The sequence below is a fragment of the Melampsora larici-populina genome, assembly GCF_000204055.1.
Source record: "Melampsora larici-populina 98AG31 unplaced genomic scaffold MELLAscaffold_20, whole genome shotgun sequence".
NCBI lineage: Eukaryota > Fungi > Basidiomycota > Pucciniomycetes > Pucciniales > Melampsoraceae > Melampsora > Melampsora laricis-populina.
The window spans coordinates 111,729-136,566 of record NW_006768784.1 but is presented as its reverse complement, the minus strand read 5'-3'; the positions used below and the strand labels follow the sequence as shown (position 1 = coordinate 136,566).

At 41.8% G+C, this 24,838-nt stretch overlaps 6 protein-coding genes across 6 annotated transcripts; 3 read left to right on the top strand and 3 right to left on the bottom strand.

Moving 5' to 3' along the window:
• Positions 1–3,117: 3,117 nt before the first annotated feature.
• MELLADRAFT_87292 (uncharacterized protein) lies at positions 3,118–4,624 on the bottom strand (the record flags this gene model as incomplete). Its single annotated transcript, XM_007410324.1, has 8 exons — positions 3,118–3,423; positions 3,498–3,633; positions 3,743–3,835; positions 3,888–3,944; positions 4,017–4,111; positions 4,161–4,216; positions 4,281–4,410; positions 4,496–4,624. 8 exons carry the CDS (start codon positions 4,622–4,624, stop codon positions 3,118–3,120), a joined length of 1,002 nt encoding a protein of 333 aa, XP_007410386.1.
• Positions 4,625–6,790: 2,166 nt separating this feature from the next.
• On the top strand, positions 6,791–7,246 carry MELLADRAFT_87291 (uncharacterized protein; the record flags this gene model as incomplete). The annotated part of the gene is made up of 4 exons (XM_007410515.1): positions 6,791–6,800; positions 6,882–6,937; positions 7,011–7,075; positions 7,153–7,246. The coding sequence occupies 4 exons, from the start codon at positions 6,791–6,793 to the stop codon at positions 7,244–7,246; spliced, it is 225 nt and encodes a 74-aa protein (XP_007410577.1).
• Positions 7,247–8,151: 905 nt separating this feature from the next.
• Positions 8,152–9,970, bottom strand: MELLADRAFT_106809 (uncharacterized protein; the record flags this gene model as incomplete). Its single annotated transcript, XM_007410323.1, has 4 exons — positions 8,152–8,265; positions 8,494–9,189; positions 9,283–9,498; positions 9,578–9,970. 4 exons carry the CDS (start codon positions 9,968–9,970, stop codon positions 8,152–8,154), a joined length of 1,419 nt encoding a protein of 472 aa, XP_007410385.1.
• A 1,788-nt stretch (positions 9,971–11,758) lies between these two features.
• Positions 11,759–13,634, top strand: MELLADRAFT_106808 (uncharacterized protein; the record flags this gene model as incomplete). The annotated part of the gene is made up of 6 exons (XM_007410516.1): positions 11,759–12,065; positions 12,145–12,264; positions 12,336–12,491; positions 12,580–12,981; positions 13,104–13,145; positions 13,210–13,634. The coding sequence occupies 6 exons, from the start codon at positions 11,759–11,761 to the stop codon at positions 13,632–13,634; spliced, it is 1,452 nt and encodes a 483-aa protein (XP_007410578.1).
• Positions 13,635–14,453: 819 nt separating this feature from the next.
• On the top strand, positions 14,454–17,272 carry MELLADRAFT_77861 (uncharacterized protein; the record flags this gene model as incomplete). Its single annotated transcript, XM_007410517.1, has 6 exons — positions 14,454–15,065; positions 15,163–15,717; positions 15,788–16,016; positions 16,079–16,171; positions 16,445–16,589; positions 16,668–17,272. 6 exons carry the CDS (start codon positions 14,454–14,456, stop codon positions 16,981–16,983), a joined length of 1,950 nt encoding a protein of 649 aa, XP_007410579.1.
• Positions 17,273–22,286: 5,014 nt separating this feature from the next.
• MELLADRAFT_106806 (uncharacterized protein) lies at positions 22,287–24,123 on the bottom strand (the record flags this gene model as incomplete). The annotated part of the gene is made up of 4 exons (XM_007410322.1): positions 22,287–22,790; positions 22,849–22,890; positions 23,024–23,436; positions 23,538–24,123. 4 exons carry the CDS (start codon positions 24,121–24,123, stop codon positions 22,287–22,289), a joined length of 1,545 nt encoding a protein of 514 aa, XP_007410384.1.
• Between the last annotated feature and the right edge of the window lie 715 nt (positions 24,124–24,838).

Genomic DNA, 24,838 nt, shown 5'->3' with positions numbered 1-24,838 from the left:
GCTTTGGACAAGTCTGTGACAAATTGTCAAGAATCCTGTGAATCATGTCTGTAAGAAGAGAGCTGAATACATAGGCATGCATATCCTATTGGTTAAAGTGCTAGCCCCAGGCGATCAGGCTGTTTTGCTCAAATTTTGCTGTACATTGCTAGATAATGCTCATTTTCACCTTGGAGGAGCATTCTTTGAGCTCAGCCTCTCAGATGAGTACTCAGAATCAGTTTGTGAGTCACTGCATAAACAGAGGAGCTCATCACCTTGTCCAAAATCCTGGATCAGCAGGATCCAAGGCATGATGACACTGAGGGGCTGAGATGAAGTGAGCAGATGGAACAGACTTCCTTCAGGATTCTTTGCTAAGGGTGAAGCCTGAGGAAGGCCTAGTTCATCTGCCCAGTTTGTGTTTTGCTCAAATTCTGCTGTACATTGCCGGAGAATGCTTATTTTCATCTTGGATGAGCATTCTTTGAGCTCAGTCTCTTGGATGAGTACTCATAATCAGTTCATGAGTCACTGGATTACAAATACGACAAATATAGCAGTACTAAGTCTAATGAGTCCAGATTATCATCCTCTAATATGACTAGGGATTTTCATAGGACTAGCGGTAAAAACACCACTAGTTCCTTTTCATCTATGGCTTAAGACAGCTCATGCTGAAGCTAATTGTGCAGTGTCTGTAGTACTAGCAGAACATCTCAGTGCCTTGTCCAAAACCCTGGATCAGCATGCTCCAAGGCATTCAGCTGAGGATCAGCTGAGTGGCTGAGATAAAGTGAGCTGATGTGCTAGCCCTCCCTCAGGCTGCTTTGCCAAGGAATGATGCCTGAGGAAGGCTTAGTTCATCTGCTCAGTTCCTGTTTATCATGTAATAAGCTGACAAGCAGGAAGAAAACAGGAAGAAAAGGGAAAGAATTCAGAAGTAAAATTGAACAAAGTTTGAAGGAAACAATAAAAGTTGAATGCTCATCCCAATGTGAGCATCTATTTTTGCCCCTGTGATACATCAATCATAAAGGATTCAGCAGTTGTATGTCAAAAGATGTGGAACAAATGGTCACAGGGAAGCATGAATATCATTGGAGGATCCTCTTCCTTCCATATCACACAATTTTGTGAAAAGCAGAACCTCAACAAAACCAAAAGTATGGGCTTTGCACAGGAGAGAATTTTTGGAAAAATGAAACAACCTTTCTTGGAACAACTGTTCTTATCTTATCCAAATAATTGCAGCATGTTCCACATCAAGAGAAAAGATCATCCAACTTTGATGAAATCAAGTAGTTCTTTATCTGAAAATCTATAACAGAGGGATCCAGAGGCATTCAAATATTCCTACCCCAGTGAAGGGAAGTTGATGGAAATGTTCAGACCTAGTTTTGGCACATGGACTTTGAAACAGAACTAAGGTGTAATTATGTAAGAGAGAAAGAAGATCACACAAGCTTAGATAATTAATAAGAAAGGTAAAGAGAACCAAGATGTAAAAAAGCCCAAGTACTGTTTACCATATAATTTGTAAGAACACCTTTCAAATGGAAGTTTAGGGACATGTCTTTCATGACAACAAAAGCCAATATTGAAGGCACCAATGCTCATAAGTCCAAACTTTGTTTCAACTACCATCCATAAGCCCATCTAGTTGGTAATGAGAGTTAGGCATGGGAATTCTGTTGGATAGAACATGGGTTGATGCACTTGCTGATATTAATCCACCATCTCCAAGAAGTTGGATTCAAAATATTTGGGGAAAGAGAATGAAAGCTGCTAGTGAGATCAATTTAGCAAGTCATTCTAGGGACAAGTGAACTGTCTTTGCCCAATGAATGATTTATCAGACTCTTGGTACTTTGTAAATCCCTACAAAGGTAAAGAAAGTAAAGGAAAAGGAAAAGGAAAAAGTATATTTATTCCCAATTAAGGTTCTGCATCCATGTAAGCAGACATACCCTTTTAAAATGTAGTCAGAGAAAGCTTTTTCATTCTAAATTTTGAGGAGTGAGACCAAGGCCAGCCATGAGGCTTCATTCATTATGAACTTCAAGATATAGGATTTTAATCCAAAACCCTAATTGTGTTAAGTCTGGTCAGTGGTGGAATCCTGGCCCTATACAAAGATGACTACTAAATCATGTGGATCATACATTTGTGCAGGCTTTGATGTGTAGCAAGATCAAAACTTTTCTTTTGGATGATCTGCTTGTGCTCACATAGCCAATCATCCAAAAAGACTTTATTACACAGACTTACTAGAGATTAGGCACCCAACCACCACATTCTTCTGCATGTCTCATTGCAACAATTCATTGCAATTGCTTCACAGTATCCTGATCCCATTTTGTGCTGAATGTCATTTCTCCTCACAATGCATCAATCTTAAAGATTGATAGCACAATTGGTTTTTACTATGTGAGTTGTTTCACTTTAGGCCAACATCCTTTTTTAGTAGCATCATCTAAAACAAGCATGAACATGTAAGAACCATCTAACTTAACTAAGTCCACCTTTGAGGTGTATCAAAAAAAACAACAAGGGTGTATGCATAGCCTCCAAATGAGCAAGAATTTCAAGAATTTAGAGTTAATCAGGACTCACAAAAATCACCATGAATGGATTTGAAGTGTGTGATCAAATATACATAGAGGTAAATGCCTTATCAAACCAAAGAATCATCATCTTGTATATCACAATGATCAATCACATAATCACACATCTGATTCCATGAACACATTTCATTCCAGTTATGTCTTATCTGGGTTCAGCAGGAGATATATATATGGAACCAGGGTAAATCTTCCCCTGACTTTGCAATCAGCTTATAAGATCTCATGTTTCTCTCTACTTCAAAAAATTATACCATATAAATTCTGCCTAATTTTTTTTATACCTTTGTGTACTTTTTCTAAAAAAAAATCTTGGGGTCTATTAGACTGATAAAGTAAGATTTGTAAGATATATAATCAATCAAAAAAAAGAAAGAGTAAGAATAAGAAATGCATAAAAATATTGATAATCTAATAAACTCTAGCATAGGATTTTAATCATCACATCATATATATGATAATAGAGATGAAGTAAAAAGTTCTTCATGAATGAAGAAGAGAAAAAACCCAGATTTCAAAGAATAAATGGAAAGATCGCTTTACGAGTCTTAGGTACTTGATCACCAAACTCTTTTTTATAAGTTTTTGATTTTTTAAGTGCCCATAAACTCATTTGAGTCGTACTAACACTCAAAAATAATCCAGATGCCCATGATCCAGTTAATGCAGTAAATGCAAACCAAGCTAGTGATTCAAAAAAATAATTTGGACAATGTACTAATTTAAATCCATAACCGTATGGCAATACTCGGGTCTTTGTTCCAGGTGGTCTTAGTGATCTTAGATGCATGTGTACGGTTAAGTTCGAAAGTTCCGCATACTGTTCAAATTTGGAATCAAATTCGAATCAGGTCAAAAAAATTCAGTACTCTTTGAAGCTCTGAAAACACTGACAGTCCAAAGTGCAAGACAAGAACCAAGCCAGGCTGGTGAATCAAAGATTGTGGATGCTAATTTGTAACTTGAGGAATTTTGACCATAGATCGGAATAGCTAAAAGAACACCAGAAAGGATCCAGTAATGGAATGAGCTGTAAGGATATACATAATAAAAGTGAATCAACAAGTACGTTCTCTTAGAGAGAAAAAAGCCGTATGATATGAACCCAATCAAGTAGATTAATCTGGTGATAGACTTACTTCTTGAATATGTTACGGAATGGCATTGTAGCATTTGAAAACCGATGAACGCTGTTGATAGATGATTTTAGTAGAACAAGTTTTTGTTCAACTCTCGAATTAGCTAGCCATCTAATCCAAAAATATATAATCGAATTTGATTCACAAGATAGTTTCAAGTTCCCTTTTAACGAAATGGGCCATCACCATAGCAAAGGCCGATCTAAGAGTAACAAGAGGAGTAAAGATCGGTCATCAAATACAGGTATACGAAGTGAAGATGAAGTTTTCTCACTTTTGCATTGTACTGTGTAAGACTGGACCTTTGTAAATTTGATTTGATAATGGGTTCGGGAAGTAGAATAGAGGGTGAATGATCAAAGGTCCAAGCTATGAAACAAAAGATCGAATGTGATTTGAAGATAAGAACACCGATCACCAAAATCGACAATCTAGCTGGTCTTACATATTCGATCAAGAAAACCGTCCTCCATGCTGTTCAGAGGAATCAATTAGAACAAGTCAAAAGCAGTCGGTTGAGGTTCTAGAAATACTCAACAGATTTGGCGACCTAGGTCCTTGAAGGTGATCTCATCACCATCTAAAATATTGTAGTCTGATAAAGCTTTTCGATCGTCATCGAGAACTTTTTTATCGGCCGTAGTAAGTCGCTGACGAATCGAATCAAGCTTAATGAAGTCATTCATCGAAAAGAATATCAGATCCATCAGATTAAAGGGATAGTAAAGAACTGCTCGATGAATGAACTCTAACCTTTGTAGATTTCTTGATGATAGACTTGAGGTCTTGAACTGTAAGCGAATCGAGAGATTGATTTTCATTTAATTTAACTTCGAATGAGTTGTATCCTCTTGAACGAGACTTGAGGGCTAGCGAGACCATTGAATGAGATGAAGTTTCGCAAGTTCAAGAGGTGAGGTCAAGTGATATGTTTTAGTGGTATCACTCCGAAAATCAATATCAAAGAAACAAAACTGAAAAAAAAGGTTATCGTACTGGGGGTAAATATGTCAATAACTTCACAGCTGAATACACAAGAACAGCTTTTCACTTTCACTCTCACTCTCATTCTCATTCTCACTATCTTCCTCTCCTGATCAAACCCCTTTTCACCCACCTTCTGGAACCTTTAATCCTTTCAATTCTCCCCAATCTTCAAATTCATTAAATCAACACTTTCAAACTATCCTCAACAACTCAAACAGTCCCTTCATCCAGAGCTCACGTCTGGTTCAACAACAGTAAGATCACCTGCATCCTATTTCTTCAATCTATGTTGCTTCTTCGGACGGCCAGGGGCTCAACGGGCCTCCCCTCAAACTGGCATGTAGTAGTACCACAGTTCCAAGGGGGTGAGTGTGGTGTTCAGTGTGCGATCCCGAACGTTAAAATCTAGCGATACATGCGTCATTTTTATGACCGCCGTATGTACGTTGTGATAGTCATGCAAAACGGCACTCAGTCTCTACTGGACTTGGAGGTTAACTTGTGTCATCTCATTAAGCAGCAAAATTGTAAAAAAATGAAAATGACGAGAACGGATGAAGTTATCCAGCTCCTCATGGAAATTGAATGGAATTGCTGAGTTTTCGATTTTCAACCGAATGGTTTTATGGGGCACTACATTCTCTTGCAGTAAAACGATAAAGGGATCTGTTGAAAAAAAACAATAGGAGGGAAACTCAACTGATCTGAAAAAGCAGTTTCACATATCCAGAAGAGATGGCTTCACCACTCATTATTACATCTTGGATACCTGGATATCATCCTTTGAAAACATTAAAAGTGTTCACTATTCACTCGTGGTTCGTAATTTGATAGGTAATTTGAGCCGTTTTGTTTGTCTACAATTTGTCTTTTATGATTTTCACCGTGAAGTGCATCCAGAGTTATAATGGAATATTCCACTGTTTAATTCTTGGGCATTAATTTTTGGGACAATATGTAATGGACTTACATGGTCATATATACGACAAACTTCATTCCGGTATCTTTCTGGCTTTTGTTTGTTTTCGTATTGACGGATTTGCAGAGGTGAAAATAGAAACACCATTGATGGTGTAGATTTCTTGCTAGGTTTCCATTTTATTTCTTTCTTGAAAGGAAGTTTGGCATTTGTTTGGAATAAGAAAAAGGGATGCTAAGTACATAGATTTCTCTCGGGACTCAATTCCAAGTTTGTCGTTGTTTCTTCAGGATTTGTGGAACAATTGAAGCCTTCTTTTCTGTTGAAAAGAAATGGAACAAGGGTTGGGGTATATCAACAGTTAGTGGGTAACATGTTGACATGTCTTCATGGAGCTTCATGGTATGCTTCATGTTGACTATGGAAACCACAAACAAGAAACTTTCAAAGCGCAACTTTAGCTTTAGCCTTTGAGTAAATGACTGTATGTAATTTAGTGAGCACATATGAGTCACGACCGAGGAGATACAGATCTTGCGGATGATTACCCTTTGTTGCATCGCACAGGATAAGCAAGATGAGTGACCTTTATAGGACAGAGCTGTAAGACATGATCAGCTCAGTGTTCCACAAGAGTGTGTGGAACGGAGCTTGTGTGTTCTGAGCATCCGGCTCTTCCGATCGGGACTGCGCCGCGGTCGTGCTACGAGGCGTGAGACTCGAAAACTTTAGCCGGCAAAAATCACTCATGTCATCACTCACACTACTGCGGTCACTAAATGCGGTCATAAAATGTGTAAGCGGCGAAAATCCCTCGTTCGATCCCTTCCTTCCATAGACGGTAACAAGGGACGGCCTTTTTGACTCAAGTCTCTCAGACCATGTGACAAGTGAGTCATTAAGGCCGGCGAAATCTTCTCACCTTTTAGTCACTTTGAAATCACTTGACCTTGACACCCGAACTTTCCCTCAAAATTTTGACTATAAAAATCACTACTCTATCTCCATTCCGTTTCTTTCCCTTCAACCCAACCAATCTCATTCTATCAAATCATCCATAAAACAAGTCTTACAATTCATCAATATAACTGCTAGCTTTTTATAAACCGCTTTAAACACTTCTTAACCTTTCAATCATCATCATGCCTGCTTGTAAGCTCTATCTTCATTAGACCTCTTTCATCTTACTTCAACAAGCGCTTAGTTTTCAATATTTCCATTTCTTTTCTTTAGGTGGTTGCCCCGATGTGAAGCTCGAGAACGGCTCTGTCCGAGCTTGTGCTTGTACCGTTAGTCCAATTCTCCTTCATCTCACCATGTTGCTCACTCCTTTTAACGCTCGCTATCTTTTATTTATCTTAGCCTTGTGGAGCTGGAAACTTGGATGGTTGCTCTTGCAACAAAGAAACTGGCTGTGGTTGTACCTCGTAAGTTTTAGTTGACCTCATGACCCTATCAACAATCTCGATACTCATTCCGGTCTTGGTTTGATCCTCTTTTTAAGAAACGCCGCCGCTGGTTGTGTCTGCGGTGGTGACACTTGTTCCTGCAGCGAATGTCCCTGCAAGACTGCGAGCAAAGGATCTTGCTGCGCCTGATTCTGACTCAACATCGACCGCTGTCATATTATTGATAACCCTCTCGAGTCAACTAGCTCTGCAAATCCCCCTACAAGCTCCCCGTTACGATTTTTCTTCATCTTATCTTTTCTGCAGGTTTTAGCTCTTTGTTTTGCTCCTCTTTTCTACTTCATGATGTTGTAAAACCGCTGTCATCCTTGTCCTTCATGTAGTCCAAGGATCAATCTTTGCCAATTTTGGTTATGATTTCTCAAAAGCAAATGCTCCAATTCCATGTGACATATGAAGCTCATTGCCTCAATCTGATGTCATTCCACTTCACCGACGTTTGCCTAGCGATCTACGTCACATGTTGATGTATGAGAATCGGCTTAAGTGCAACTTTCAACCGACTGCTATGCATATCGCCAATGTTTCGGTTGGCTTACTGCTTTTGATGGTCAAGTTTGGTGCAGGGATTCCTCGAACTCACTCTCCATGTTTTAAACGTACTAATTTACTTCATGCAATGCTGAGGACACGAGTCTTCAACAGATCTTTTGTTAGCTTGATAGCAAGGTGGCAGCCACGTATAAAGCGCTTTGTTAAGCTAACATCTTTTGAGACAGGAGTACATCTTGTGCCCTTGCCTTGCGGAGGAAATACCTTGCCATATGGTCATATCTTCATTATTTTGACAATTTAGATTTGTTGTCAGATTCTTGCTCAGAGTCTCTCTCAACTACATTGTTGGTATGTTTTGATTTTGAGACCCAATCTCAACACGATCAATAGAGGTTCATTGAATAGCAACAGTGGTAGTAGTGATGGGATCATTATTTTTGAAATAAAGTGATCACATTGGTTTACATGAATCTTCGTAAAAATGGAACAACAAACAACTCCCTTGGAGTTCTTCAATTCCTCACTCAGTGTGAAACACTCTAGTGTTGGGTCATCAAACTTGAAGTAGAACAACAATGTCTAACCCATACTACAGACGGCATCATACCTCCTGTAGAATTTGGGTGATCCTTGATGCCTGCCCCAGTAGTAATCTATCATATAAGTTTGCAGAATTAGTGACGGTCGTACTCTACAAATGTGTGAAGTACTTGATGAAGCTTTCACAGATCTATGTACGGTTCTGCTCGTCCTCTTCTACTTCGAACAGTTGTCTTCGATGCCTTTTTGGCTTTTTCATCAATCCCAAAGATTCCAAGTCAGTCTTACACCTCATTTCTTGTACGGAAACAGTCAAGATTAAGTGAAATGAACAATCTCACATTTACGGAAGATGAAAAGGCTCGATGTGATTGAAAAGAAGGTGATTGACGTTCCACATTTTTTGAAAGTGCAGAATCCAATTTTCGAGTCTTGAGACTTCTCAACTCGTCAGATTTCTCTGTACCGTTCTTCATGATGGTTTCCTTCTCTGGGCCTTTGGGTCTCTCTCTGAGAATGTCTAGATCATGTTGGTAGCACAAATTTGGATTCGAAGCTTGATGTGCTCTGGTGAGGTAGCGTTTTGGTGTACCGGTTAGTCGACGCGATCTAGACCGTTTTCGAACATTGGTTTCAGAGCTAGGATGATCTTGAGTTAAGATGTGTTGAGCTTCTTGTGAAGCGTTTTCAAGTGATTTTAGTTCCTCGAGCTGAATCTTTGAGTGATCAAGCATGGTTTGCTGTTCCGTTGCAATGAGATCGATCAGCGAAGGTCTCCTTGGCAGAAGTTCTTCCGGAAACTTTGGTGCGCAGTGTGTTACTCCATCCTCCATAATCCCGAGAGGCGGTCGTGATTCGGCTTCCTTAGGATTTAAATCATTGAGCGATGAATCTGTTGTTGGATGATCTCGATCGATTTCTGTAGATAAATGATGCGGAATGCTAGATGGAGGGTTTGGCTCTTTCATGGGAATCTCTACTCTTTGAGACTCGTTGAAAATACCTGTGGAGCATGATTGAAATGTGGGAGTAGTAACCTGCGATCAAAATGGTAAAGTGAGAATGGCAAGCTAGGATTCGGGAAGAATGAGACACGTTCTACGCAGCGAGCATATTGCGTGGACACTTACGACTTGAGATGCATCAAGTGTTGTTGCTTCCTCCAGTCCTGTCTCCTGATTTTCGTGAGCTATGGGATTTTGGTCAACTTCAGTGTGCAGTGGTTCGCATGTTTGAATTTGCTCTCGAGAAGTCGATTGACGAGATAGTTCTGCTTGAAGAAAGCTTTGTAGTAATGGTGAAAGTGTAGATAAAGGTAAGATTGAATTGTTCAATGTCTTGAATTCCTGTAAACAAATTCTCAGTCGTCAGAAAGAAATACCGCTGATTCAAGATTGCGTTGCTCGGATCACATCTGATGCTTACTTGTTCGAGTATCAAAATTCTCTCATGATCTTGTGATTGGGCGTTTGTGGATGTTGTCGTATGTCTCTGGAAGGAATCTTGTAGACGGCCAATCTCGTGTTCAACTTTGGTTTGATGGGCCGTCGGTTCGGGTGGGTCCAGCGCTCGATTGACAATTTCGGACCGCAAGGCATTGAGGTGAGTTTCGAGAGCCGGTAATTTCGTTTGCAATGTTGAGAGGTATGGCTCGAGCATGTTACTGACTCGATCTGTTATTCCGTTAGCTGCAATCAGTGGTGAATCAAGAGTGTTAATATGATTCAATCCAATGAGTTTTTTAGGGAATGCACCCACCAGTGATTCCAGTCTCTGCTTTTGCGCTTGCAATGAGTGTGCTGATGTCCTTTTGACCATTCTGACAGCAGGATTCTAGGGAATCTAATCTCTGCGTGATGAGGTTCAAAGTGCTTGCTAAACGGTCCAACTACAAAGCGGAAAGCCTTTATGAGTATCCTACGAACCCAATGTGACCAGCTATTATTTTGAAGAGAATGGGAAATACCGATGCAGTATGCGTGCGAACGGTTGTGAGAATGGAAACGAGATCCTTGGTCACTATGTTGTGTATCTCGTTTCGGCTCTGTGATCTACTCAAAGAGTTAGAAGGACGTCTTTCATAGGCCTGTGTTTGACTTTGTTGGCGATTTATAACTGGTTCTGGCCTCAAGAAAGCGTAAAGCGGATGATTTGAATGCGAATGAGATGTCATCACTTATTAGAATTGCAGGATGATTAGTATGAAAGATTATTTTGACGATTGAGTTTGTACGCCAATCTAAGAAGAATTGCAGCAAGTGTTTCCGATAAATCGATCCTTAGAAAACCTGGAAGGTATATGATGAAATCAGCGCATACACTCAGGTACTTTACCACCACTTCATGGTTTTCGAAAACTTTCTCCTTCGTATCATCATCATTCAAACAACCTTCTTATTCCCTTTTGCTTTCCATGACCATGATATCTGGTCGAAACGGCATCGAACAACTCAATTCAAAACTGATAGCGACACTACCCTTTTTGTTGAGATTCACGAGGAGGATGACTGAAAGCTCCGGGAAAAGTCGCTCTTTACTTTTCCTTATATCTGAATGTACAATCGCTGTCGACCACCCTCAATTCTGCGATGAGGTGCTCTTCTCACCACAATTTTCTACAGCATGCAGAGACACCATCAGACATCCACTTGGGTCACCAGAGACTGATTTCAGCATTCTTTCTTGCGGCCATTCTCACTGAATTATCACCTCGTGCCTCCGTGCCGCATGACCCCGCGCACTTTGCAACACAGCCGTCAAGGCTCGTGAAGGCCCCCAGACTGTGTTACCACTTCACAAGAAGTTCACATATAAAACATCTTGAAACTCTTCAACTTGCGTCCTGGAACACTACTATACGCAGGTATCATCAAACATTGAATCGAATTGTCTTGACAAAATATTTTACACTGGTTATTTACGCGGTAGTGCTTTCAAGAGTTAATACATGTGACGTTTATTTATAGCTCCACAGTCATCCAAAGATGTTATGTACAGTCGTTTTCAAAAACCTTGCCGAAATTTGCCCGCAAAACTCGAGCGATTTGGCGGTGAATTAGCGGCAAGCTTTTTGAAAACGACTGTATCATTTTTTGAGACAAGTACATAGATGAAGACAGTCTTGCGTACAATGTGGAAATCTCAGAATGAAAGGGGGCTATACTGTGGCTTTCAAAAGCCGTCTATCCCTTTACAGAATTCAATATGTTTGCACAGCTTGCCTCAATCCCATATTTCGACTTGCTTGTAACATCGACATCTCTTCCAACTGCTGGTTGGTGTTAGATGGCAAAATGTATCATGTGTAGGTTCTGACATTCAACATGATGTGCAAATGTATCTGTGAATATAGTGCTCACACATCACGGCCCAGGTACATAATGTGTGAGCCCTATATTCACAAATACATTTGCGCATTGGTTCTGGCTCTGTTCGAGATCAACAAAATTTTGAGACGCCGGCTGTCGTTCGGTGCGCAGGGAAGGCATCTTGTATATAATTTTGATGCCTCAAGCATTCAATTCCACGAGGAGAAGGGTCAGAAAACACCAAATTCTCTCATTATTTCAAAACACACTTCTCAGAGCGCAGCTTTTAATATATGAAATGGCCAGGAAACCCACCTACATCAAACTTCTTACTTTGATATTTTATGTCGCTTTTTTGGTATGTGTTGCCGAATGTACGCTTCATGCAGCACAATATTCGGAGGTGCATTCAATGGACATGAAACCCGAGCGATGGGGTCCATCAGCTTCGCAAGTCTCCTATAACAAAGTTGTTCCAGAGAATCAAGAAGGGTACCAAGCAGGAGAATGGAAACTCGTATCACAGAAGAGGGGATCCAAGAAACGACTGGAGCGAGATGATTTGACGAAAGACGGTCGAAAGCTGAAGAAGAAAGTCCAACAAGGTAATCAAAAGAATTTCAAACAAAGAGATGTGTCAAAACTGAAACAAATGTGACCTATCCTATCATGAAGTTGTTCTAGACAATCGAGAAAGGTATCAAGCAGGAAAATTGAAACCTGCACCACAGAACAAGGGGTCTGAAAACCGGTTGGGACGAGATGGCTCGATGAAAAATGGTCTGGAGAAGAAAGCCACAAAAGGTGTTTAGAAGTGTTCTGTTCGAAACAAACGAGAGGCTTAAAACTGACACAACTATGACATGTTCATGCAGGTATCTTCAAGCCTCCCCAAATGCATGGCCTTCGAATCTTTTCAGAGCACAGGACCCCTTTCTCTTGGAATGTCGATTCAGTGGAGACCACTCTGACTAACAGGTTTGATGAAATCACTGGGAATGCTTTGGGCGGAAAAGATAAAGCTTTATGCCGTATGTTTACCCGTGATATCTATCTTGGTGTTGCTGAATGCTTAAAAGAGCTTACGTGACACATTTCGTATATTTTTCGAATTTAAAGGAGAGCGAACAATCTCATTAATCCCAAGATTCATGAATATTTTTGCTTACAATGGAGGTCAAACTTTTGAGAACTTAAGGGAAGAGATGCTGGTCACTCTTCGTAGTATCCTTCAAAGGCCTGAGAGTAACGGGTTTTCACAGGCTGAAGAATGCTTAAGTCACAACATCTATACCACGATTGAGGGAGCCATTGAGGATCTACAGTTCTTGATTGGTACCGATTCTGCAAGTATATCTAAACTACTCAAAATTCAGGACGAGAGAACCAAAGCGTTACTTTCTATGTATCAATATACGGTTAATTTTGGAGAGGGAACAGATGGAATATTCCACCGAATGATAGAATTGGTTGATCACACTCTGGGAAGATTTGTTTGGTCCTATGGAATCGAGCCTCCACGTTAGTGTCATAATTTCTTACCTGTTCACCAAATATGATGGTGCCGGGTTCCGTGCAACATTTCAAGTTTGAAAGACAGTCCATCGATGATCTTGTTCATTTAATCTCGCGATCCAACGTAGATTTCTTGATGCAACTTGATCGTTCCAACTTGGATCTCCACAGTCAGTTTTTTCCCGCGGCTGCTAACCTAACAGCACTAGAAACACTAACAAGAATTTTTAACAGACAAGATCAGTAACGGCTCTCTATGGCTAGCCACAATGGGATTTGACAACAGGATGAGTCAAGAGGCAGCGCATAAGCTCGGTGAAGCTGTAGCAAAGCGAAGCGCCCACAACCCACTTCTGCGTCAAATGCTTGATTATGTGTCAACGCTCACAGGCGCCCTCGCCAAGGAGGACCTCTTGAGAACTTTGGAAGTCTCCCGTGCTCGCGATGAGGTCTCGTCTCGGATAGCAGTATACTTTGGCGATCTCAGAAAGCAGATATGGTTGACAAACTTCGCCGATCATGAGCCCGAGAAACCTGTGGAGTCCTGGGAAGCTGTAGAATCTGCAGCACAACAGCTTGCAGCACAAAACATTATGGAGTGGCGTAGCTATGGTCTCCAATTGGGTACTATATTTGATGAATTCCGAAGCATCTGTTGAGAATGCAGTATGGGGTCCTCATGCATGTATAGATGATAGATCTCTTTTGGTATGGTCCTGCAGAGATGTAATTTGACTGAGAAGCATTGCCAGCTTGTGCTCTCCCGAGTCCCAGTACTTTCTTAGATATTCACAAAAGTATGAAGAGTAAATAATTTCTTGGAAGATAAAAACTATGAATTAACAAGATAGGAAATGATTGGGAGGGACATGATTTGGAACATGGCATTTCCCGCTATGATATGCGTTGTTATGAAGTGTTTGATAATTGATTCATTTATTAAAGATGCAAATTCACAAATTTCAAAAGCTGCCCTTGGATAGACACAAAGAGCACACAAAACACAGGCTTTCATAGTGTTGCTTCGTAAGAAAGATTGCCTATGAGAAACAGGTAAATGAAACAAAAAATGCATGGTAGAATGCTTATTGTGAGATTTGTGATTATGTCGAGTTTGACTAAATAACTACAAAAGGCTGATAAGTTTGAACATGCACATTGATATATTTGCTATGAAGTTGCTATCAGTTTCTTACCCTGCAAGATGATTGAAGCATAGAGTGGAGGAGAAGGGGTTTGAAAAGGTCTTGTTAATCACAAACACGTGCTATCCATTCCATCAAAGAAACCAGGTTATAACGTTCGGCTTCGATGGCTACACCAATGTCTTGGAATCACAGACAGAGTGATGTGGATTTCAAGGACTCATTGACGTCAGCCCTTCAGGCTCACTCCACCACTGGCACGGGAGCCACAGACTCGTGAGATTGCTGACTTCAGTGGCCTCGAGACGGGGGCTGTGCCTCTTCCCGCCGATGATGCCCCGAGCTATTGAGAAGGTGGCGGGATTTACACCGAACAGCTTGACTACAAATTACTTGCTTGTACCACATTTGAAATCAATTCATAAATTGTCACCTCCATCTCATCTCTGTCCAAGATTCAAGTTACAATCCATCATGTTTCGAGGCGCGCCTGTGAATCCATACGATGAGGTAGTCATCAAAGCAACGGACGAAGCTCAAACATCCGAAAACTGGTCGGGTTTTATCGAAGTATGCGATAAGGTGATGTCAGATAAGACTCCCAATGGTCCTCGCGATTGTATTGCATCAGTTCAAAAAAGGCTTCAACATCGAAATGCAAATGTACAACTTTTCTGCCTGACCTTAACGGAGGCATTGGTCAAGAATACGAACGAAAACTTACACAAGGAGGTCTCAAGTCGTGCTTTCATGAAAGTTTTATCCGGATTGGTTCAAGATCGTTATACGCATGAGAAGGTCAAGAAGCGTATCCTACAATGTTTGAAATCATGGTCGGATGATTTTCATGGAAAGGTCAACTTAGGGCTGGTCGAAGAGACCGTTGAAGAGCTCAAGTCAAAGGGGTACCAATACGAGGAAGAAACTGAGCCAGTGACCCATCCAGTAAGCTCAAAGCAAGCTGATGATTCATATTAAATGAATACGAACAGCATCATAGCCTGGCTGAAAAGATTTCACTTGTTGTATTTAACCTGGACAGCCGGACGACATCTTGAAGCGAGAGGAAGAGGAACTACAACGGGCGTTGGCTGAATCGGAACGTGAGGCCGAATGGATGAACATGGCCGGTGTCGGGAAGTTTCCTTCCAGCTCGAAATCCGAGTCTCTCGTAGGACCAACCGGTTACATTCCATCCTCAGTTCACAACCGAATGAACGCACAAACCTCATCTGCTCAAGGTCGCCAAGATCATCACGATCCTACTCCTCAACCTATTTCCGCGGCCCAACAAGCCCCTGTGCTGAATTACCCTGTGCCCACGGAGGCATTCTCCCGTGTATCCCTGCAGGATGGACCTCCTGTAGCCGATGAAGTATCTTTACATCCTCCAACTGGTGCCGAGCTTTACCCCATGCGTACCCTGAGCAAACCGGCGCCGCGCCGAGTCAAGGCTCTTTACGACTTCGAGCCGAACGAGGAAGGAGAGCTGGCTTTCAAAGAAGGTGACCTGATCCGCGTGATCGATTCTGCTTACAAGGACTGGTGGAAAGGCGAGTATCGAGGGCAGATAGGAATATTTCCAGTCAATTATGTAGTATGTTTCTTCATTTGACTCACTCCATCTAGATATGATGTCAGTCCAGGTCTGACATAACTTCATACAGGAACCTATTCCGGATCCCACTCCAGAATCATTAGCCAGAGAGGCAGAAGCAGAGGCTATAGTGTTTGCACAAGCCAATGAGATTGACCGTCTACTTCAAATGATGCAAACTTTGGACGCCAAGAAAGATAACTTGGCTGACAATGACGAATTATCGGAGCTTTATCAACAAACATTGTCACTTCGACCAAAGATTGTACGACTCATTGAAAAATATACACAGAAGAAAAGTGGGTTTCCGCTGATCTATGTCGAAGTATGACCACTCGAGTTCTGATGTTGGAATCGGTAGCCGAACTTTTGCAGATCAATGACAAGTTTATGAAAGCCAAGACGACATATGACACTATGATCGAGGAAAGCCTCGCGAAATACCACCCAGGCGGTAAGTTCGCCGTTTGTATGATTCCATATGCATGATCGGTGTTCTGACTTGGTTCGATTATCCATCTTATGAATTAAAGTTGCAGCCGACACTTACACACAACCCAATTCTACTTCACATCTACAAACCTCTTATCCTCAATCCTCGTATAGCTCACGGCCGTATCACGCACCGGCTAACTACTCGTACGATCAAGTAAATTGCCCTCATTGTGGTAATGGCTCTTGTTCACATATCGTACTGACCTGACTTGCATGAACTATTAGACAACAGGTTTACCTTACCCAGGTCAACAGAACTATCAGCATTCAGGTGGTCTTCCGGGAGTAACAGTACATCCAACATATCCGGCGCAGGAGACACTGGCCCCTGATGGCATTGACACCAGTCGCTATTACCTGGCCTCGGATGGAAACTGGTGAATTGCAGATCGATTGCTTCTGACATCTCTCATCCCTCATGACTGATGAATCCTCTCTATGGCGTTCATTTGTAGGTACGCATACTCACCCGAACAACTTGCAGCTAAGGCATCCTCTCCACCCCAGGGCACTCGCCCCTCTCAAGTCAACCCTAGCTCGACTGCATATCACCACCGCCCGGCCAACGCACCACACCAGTCTTCCGGTACCAATGTTCATCATCAACAGTCTCTCGGAGGTGAGGCGCACCTTGAGAGTTCAAGGCCAGCAGGTGGGGTGGGAGGGTTCACAGCTTCACCCAGTGAACAACCGCAATATGGAGCGTGGCCTGGTTATCCAGCTCACACTCAGCAACCACCGCAACCATCAGCATCCGTGCCAACTCAATGAGTACATTAAATTATTTTCTGACGGCCATTAGTCTTGCTCATCTCAATATACATCCTATAAAACAAAACAAACCATGTTTTGTTTGCGAGCACTTATGTCATCACGTCACGGCGCTGTTCAAGTGACTACTAATTATTGTCCAAATCCTTTTAACTTTTCATCTCGTAACTCATAGCAATCGGTATGACAACACACCTGCCTGACTACACTGAAACGTCTTCGTCAATCGAGCTGTTGTAGATCGTGAACAATGTCCTATTCTGTACTACTATTTTCATGACCATCACTCACTGCTTTTGTTGGAGGCATCTCCGATACGAAAGTCTCGGCGCATGAGCACGCTTCGCCGACAGATCATTCACCCCCGCATTCAAAATCTAGGCATATAAAGACGCGGAAACCCGATGAGAGCTGAAATGAGCTGATGAAATGAAAACACTGGAAATTGTAATGTGATCGGGCTCATAAAATGTAGAAGCAGCCACATTCGGGAGGTTTGAGGGTAGCTATAAATCTCCTTGTGAGCATATTCTGGCGCTGCATCAAACCTAGGGAGTTTTTGAAATTTTGCAGGCAATGGATGTTGGGCAGCAGATACTCTGCTGACACTGTTTTTTGTATGCTGGAGGACCCACATCCCCTTCGGAGGGGCTCTAACGCTCTTGCCTGATCCTGAAGTGACTTGGTTGATCAGTCACCAAAGGCACTCAAATTCAATGCAATACTATCCACCCATTCTATTATCCCCAAAGTTATTGCCTCCGGCATCAGGATTTTAATCCACTTCTTTTCTTTCTTTCATCCCCCCTCTTACCTCTTTATTTGTTCTCAACTAGTGTCCATATTGAATTGCCTGTCAAGACCCAAATGATTGGAACTGATGCTTTTCCACCAATGGAGAGCCCACTCCAATACAAGGAGGCTCAGTTAGGTCAAATGGCAAGACCAAAGACAACGGTCAATGCATGTAGTACCTCAGGAGTCTCAAGGTTTCAACAGAACAATGATCTTCCTTGATCAAGAGGACAACCTGACCGAAATGTAAATTTACCTACTGTCTTGAAAATTGAGGATAGCCACCCCAAACCTTTCTGCTAATTTGCTTGCTAAAGTCTTGAACATCTGTACTCAACCCTTCGATTAAGGGGGCACCAACTTGGAGCAAGGAACCTCATACAGTAGTCCATTGTAAGATGCTGATGTAGAATGTCCAAAATGATCACGCCCAGAATTGTCTTTGAAAGAGTTTGACTATTTGCAGTCTTTTCTTGATGGTACCATACAGGCATAATCTTTGAGAGTGGAAGAGCTGTAACTTTTGGTGTAAGCCTTCATGACAAATAAAATCAAGACATGGTGTATTGATCAACAGGTGTATATGATGTAACAAAGGAAACCATCATATTATTCATAAGCCACCGGATCATTGATATCTCAATTGTACCTACCAAAACAATTAATTGGCCCACAAGATGTGTCTGAAGGTCCAATCAGTTTCTTTGCTGGCAAAGGGGTGTAGGAAGACCAATATAGTGATAACACTGCAGGGATTACCAAGTACAAAACCCAAGCAAAGAGAGTGGCAGTGACTAGGTCTGCAACACCCTTCGATTGTGAGTCTTGTTTGCCATAGGTTTCCTTAGCACTGAACACCATTTAAAGTTAACAATCCTATGATGAGGGATACTGAAATGGAATATCATTCATGACCAACACAATTGACTAGTTCAAGAAGCATCAACAGGAGGAATATTGAAATCTGGTTTCCTTTGTTCCACATACACTAGTAACCATCCCACCTTTTTCCACTGGTCCACATTGAGCACATTTTTTATCAACCGTTGTTGCCTTATTCTTTTCTGTTCCATATCACACAACACCATATCAGCTATGTGGCATGTGAGTGTCACAACTTTTTTAGCAGTTGTTAACCTATGTCTAGATTCCAATTGCTATAAAAGAAGTTGTTGAGTGTGTCCACCATTGTTTCCTCACTCAACCATTTTCTCTTCTTTTATGTACCTTTCTTACTCTTTCATCACTCATATGTGATCATAGCCATAGTGCTCTTCTGAATCACCAACAGGAGATTCCTACCAGGTTTTCTAGCTATTATTTGTTTTCATTACATTATCAATGTCTGATTCCTCATAATGAATTACTCAATAATTTTCTCTTCTTTCACATGCCACCTTCAAACAGGTTCCTTTCTTACTCTTTTGTCACTCTTATGTGATTATAGTCATAGTGTCCTGCCAAATCAATAATGTATGATTCCTACCAGGTGCCTTTCTTAATCCTTTGTCACTCTTATCTGATCATAGCCATAGGGCTCTTCTGAATCACTAGTGTTATTCCTACCAGTCACCTTGCTTTGCTTTCCCATTTTGTTATGTGATACCAGGGGGAAATTTAGTCACATCAATATGTGCAAGACATGTTGATCAGTGCCACAAAGTGCGCATGCAACTGTAGTCATGTCACTGTCAATGTGAATATGCGTGCACTCCTTGAATTTGATCAAAAGATTCCCTCACATATTGACATGTGACTAGATTTTTTCCCTGATTTGAGGATCAGGAAAGTCAAATCCTCCAGACAGTATGCACAAGCATGCATAAGTATATGTGTATGTAATGCACATTACATACAGCTCCAGCCCATCCCTTTTCCTAACACAAGAGTGAAAGACAAGCTGCAAGCTATAATAACTTTCCAAAACATAGTGATGCAATCTTTGGCAGGTGCTTTGCAGCTACAGCAGGTGTACCTCAGACACCATGATTTGTTTTAACTTGTATTAAAAATGGGTCTTCCATAGTCTCAGTAGGTTATATTTAGGGGATACAAAGTAGAATCCAGGCACGTGCCCGGGCGCGTGCCCAGATTTCTTTTGGCAGTAAATTTGGATTCTGGCAACGGTGGCACGGCTAAGCTAAGTTAGCGCTTAGCGGTGCATTAGCTTAGCGATTTTTTGTCGCTAAGCTAGCGCTAAATCCTTAGCGCACTCAAGCTAAGCTAATCAAATTTTGATTTTTACTTTAGGGGGTCTGCGCTAAGCTAATCCGGGAGCTTAGCTATCAAAAAAATACACGTTTTAAGTGCAAAAAAGGGCCGCTAAGCCGCTATTAGCGGTTTAGCGGCCAATTAATTGGCTTAGCGGGTGTCATTTTACGCCCGCTAAGCTAATGGCTTAGCGTTAGCGGAAATCCGCTAAGATTAGCGATAGCGCATTTTTCCTTAGCGGCTTCTAGCTAAGCTAAGCCAAGGTGGCAAAAATCCTTAGCTTAGCTTAGCAAGCCACCGTTGATTCTGGGCCCAGACTAACTGTGCCCAGAAAATCAAAATTTACTGCCAAAAAAAATCCGGGCACACACCCGGATTCTACTTTGTATCCCCTAATTAGAATCAGAATTGGGCCTGCACTTTTCAATTAGAAGACAAGTATGATAACATCCACAGTGGTGCCTGTATTTTACAGGACCTCAAGCAGATAGGGGGCCACCCAATACTTAATGTTTGATAGCCAAATGGTTAAAAAAACCCTTCAGCAATGAAAATTGTAGCACTTGTCCATACAGCATTCAGGATGATATAGTATGATCAAGTGTTTTCAGTAGATTACCATGGAAACATACTTCTTTTGACCCCTTGAATTTCAGCAGCACTTCCAGGGGTGGTGATGGGAGCCTGCAAAATACGGACACCACTACGGATCTTCCAATATCTATGAGAGTTGGTATTGTCAGCCCTGAGCCCTGATTACATGACCATGGGCTAACAGTAACACGTGTAATATTATATTATATGTATAAATCCATAAGTACATCTCAAGGCTCAGTGTCAAGAGTCAGGATGGGGGCGCAAAAAAAATAACGCGCCTGGGCGCAGGGCACGCCCAAAAATCTCGGAAACAAGGTGAGCGCGCCCAAAGGCCTGTATGCCTCATAGTGAGAAAGTGGGGCTTTCCGCGTGTTTATTTTCTTATAAAATCCATTTCAAGTTGTTGTATGAATCAACTTCAATTAACAATAGACCTTCAAACAATCCATCTTCCACCTTATCAGCAACAAATATGTATTTAAGGTTGGTTAAAATGCATTTTGTGGATTTTTTCGCATTTTTTTCATGTTTTGTCATTTTTGCGCAGTGAAAGGCCACGCCTGACGTGCCAGTGACGCCTAGACGCACCCTTTTTCACAAAAACACGCCAGGGTGCGCCTTTTTTTTAAGGCTGCTCCCCCATCCTGAGTCAAGAGCCACATAAACACATGTACATAATGTATTAAATACATAACAAACCTAACCCAAGCGCCAACCACAAGTGAGACAAGAATCACACGCCAACCACAAGTTGACGCTTGACCTGTGAATATATAAACCCCCCTTCTTCCCTTGATTCATCACACATCTGTGAACACATCACAACATCAGAATCACATTATACTTGAAATCCTATATAGAGGATCCTCAAGTATGTGATTAGTTGTGTAGTCTAAAGACCAAACTTGAGCATCACAGGTTCTATTGCTGAGCACCCCGGTATCAATTTCTACGAGCCTCAGGCCATCATATCCTCTAGAAATAAACCGTAAAGCAGCAAAGGTTCCTCCCTTATACGGAGTCTAAAGTAGCCTTCAGGATCTTTGGTTCACCAAAGTGTAAAGCCTGCCCCTTGTAGTCTCACGAGGTTAGAGCATACTAGCTCTTTACTGACCTTAATCCCTTTCTCTCTTCTGCAAATCCTCTTCTTAGAGGTCAACTAGCTGTAGTCTTCACTTGGGTGTACCACGTGAAGAACACAATTTACCTCCCTTATCACCTTCTTAGTGAAGAGTACGCCTAGCAGACGCGCACTCCTCACAGGTATAGTGTGAGCCTATGGGGATCTGATGGGAACTTGTTGAGATTATGCAAGGAGAGAGGTAATACAACAATGTTTTTATTGTTTACCTCAAAAGGCTCTGAAAAGGATGATGATATCCAATGATCCATCTTACATCCTGTGGGCATACCTTTCCCATCTAGCCTTCTAGCAAAGGTACAGTAGCTTCAGTCTTATCTCAACTTGTCTGTTCTTCTGTGAGTTTTTTTGGAAGACTTTCTAACCTGTTTAGTTTCACTGGAAGACTCATATAGATCATGGACTTCATAAAATGGTGTCAGGAAGATTTCTGATGACCATTTAACCTTGACAAAGGCTCAGCTTCAGGTTTGAGATATTAAATAGCTATATATAATTCAACATTGCTCATAAGGTTATTTTTCTAAGCTCATATCCTTCATGTTATGACCACACTCATTCAACTTGAAGTACTCGAAAGAATCGAATGAAACCGGTCCATCAGTGGTTCCCAAGGAGATTGACGTTTGGGAATGAGCTGTTTGGATTTCAACTTTTGCGGATCATACTTCAAAATGAGTCCATCTATTGTTGACAAGACTCGATTGACATGTCTTGTTGGGATCTGGTCTAAAGGCTCAACAGAGTTGCCCTCCGGTTGAAATTGGCGCCACCATATTCGTCGAGTAAGCGTATCAGAGAATACCATTGTTCGTGATGCGATTTTTTCCAACCTAGATTCTTCGTTACTCCAGATCTTGGAACTCAAAGGATGTTCATCTTGCCATACTATGTGCATCAGACCGTCTTGAAAAGCCTCAACTTCCTGTGCGAAAGGAATGTCGAAAGTGAATCTCCTCCACTCGGACTTGATGGCTTTGAATACATTGGGGCTTATGTTCGCGTTGTACGGGAGTGTGGATAACCATAGTAAGCCTCGATTTAAATTTCCTGTGTTTAGTCTCTAGGCCATCAGTTCATACGCGATCAGTGTGATATGCAAAATGAATCTTTCAACTGACCATGAGTAGAAAGTTTGAAGTTGTCAAGTCGAACAAAGAACGCTATAGACGGTCAGGGTAAATCAGAAAAAGAAAAAAGACCCCGCATCAGTTGTGGGACGTTTGGATACAGTTATCAGAGAGTAGTATCTGAGATGAATGGAAAGGTATATCTACGCGGTGACTGTCCCTGCACCTGCAAATTGAATTTTCCCAAGGCTTGGTCAAGCGCGGCTATGATAATATGATACTCTTCTTGTGTTTTACCTGAGGGCACCTTTTGGGGGTCAAGGACGTCTAGCAACTCTTGTGTGGTTACGTCTTGAAGCTTTGCCAGGTGCCAATAATAATCCTTTTGGCTTAACTCTGGTAGGCCTTCAAGTCCTTCCAGCATTCGGTAAAGCACTTGATGTATAGCCTTGGCGTACCCTTCTGAAGGCGAATTGCTTCCTTCCTCTCTGGGGAGTCTATTCTTCACCTCAAGAACTGTGCCGGAAAGCTCTCGGTAAAAATCCTCATTGATACTTTGAGCTCTTGGCTTTTTGAAGTATTTTTCCCCATGAACTAAGATGTTCAGAAATCTAGGAATCAATTCCACGGTTCGCTCTCCTATGTAATGATGCAAGAAGCAGAGACAGGAGTTCCAAAAGATATTGTCAGTGACGCCATAAAACTTAAGCAAGGAAAGCGTCACTACGCATTGAACGAACTACTGAGGTCCCTTTGTGCGTCACTCAGCGTGGTTCCAACTTGGCGGTTAAATGTGTCATAGTGGTCTTCCTGAGCCAACAATAACAACTCTGCAGGATTAGACCTGAAGTAATGACGATTGATTTTGGGTGCAGACGAGACGAGGTCTTTGGCGAAGCGGTGAAGAGGAGAGCTCCACGCGGTGAACCAGTAATCGCGTAATTCTTGCACGACTGATTGGAACGTCTGGCCTGTGAAGAACTGCCAAAAAGACCACCACTCTGTGCTAGGGTGGCGGTGCGTTGGTGGACGTTGGATTAGTTGGTACTCGAACTTTGGCCTGTCAAGATGTGTAAGTTTGCTCTTGATGGCGTTGTCATAAACAGTGCGAGGAGGTTGAAAGCCAGGGTTTTCGACGACTATTTCTAGTTCTGGAATCTTAATGATTGAAGCGGCTTCCTCCTCACGTGAACCCAAGTTTCTTCTCAATAGCCGGGGAGTGTTAGAATCAGTCACCGATATTGCTGATGGTCTTACAAAGTGACAACTCCAAAAAGCCGCAATGAGTAGTGTGCACGATGAGATCCTCCATGCCTTCTGTGTCATAATAATCGTGGCAAGGGAAAAAAATGGCGGTCGTAGGGAAATCTCGGGAAGCGTTTGAGAATCAACTATATAGTGCTGGGTGAAAAGTCACTCGCTCTGATTAAAACTAGTGCCCGAATCGCTGGGATGCTAGTCTGAGTTTGGAGAAAAGCATGGAAGCCGAACAAATCCGGCGGTGTATCACAATGAGGACAGCATTGTAAGCACACCAGGAACATTTGGCACGTTACATTGAGGGGTTTCAAGTTTGGTTTTTTTTGGGATTTTTTTAGAACTTGGGACAAGTTGTGAATACAAAAAATCTACGTGAAACCAAATTATTTTTAACTCGGGACACCCAAAAAGGTGTTCGAAATTACGCATATTTTATTGGCTTGAACAAGCCCTCTCTGCGCGGCCACGTCCGCGCGCCTCGCACATATTTTACAACAACGGGCAAGTTGTCGTAAGCCTTGAGCTTGAAACCCCCTATTCACTGTAAAAAGTCAAAGTGTACATCATCCACAGCAGGGAAGTCTCCATGGTTGGAACCTTTACTACAGTCTTCATAGAGCTCGATACCTATTCTGCTCCTACTTACATAATTCGAGTCCTGCGGCCAAGATGGATCATGCTTTGGAAAAGTTGAGTTTCATTTGAATAGCACGAAATGAAATTTGTTTGAGCCCCATAAATTGTAGGGTACAGAGTCCTAGAACAATCGAGAAAATTGTCA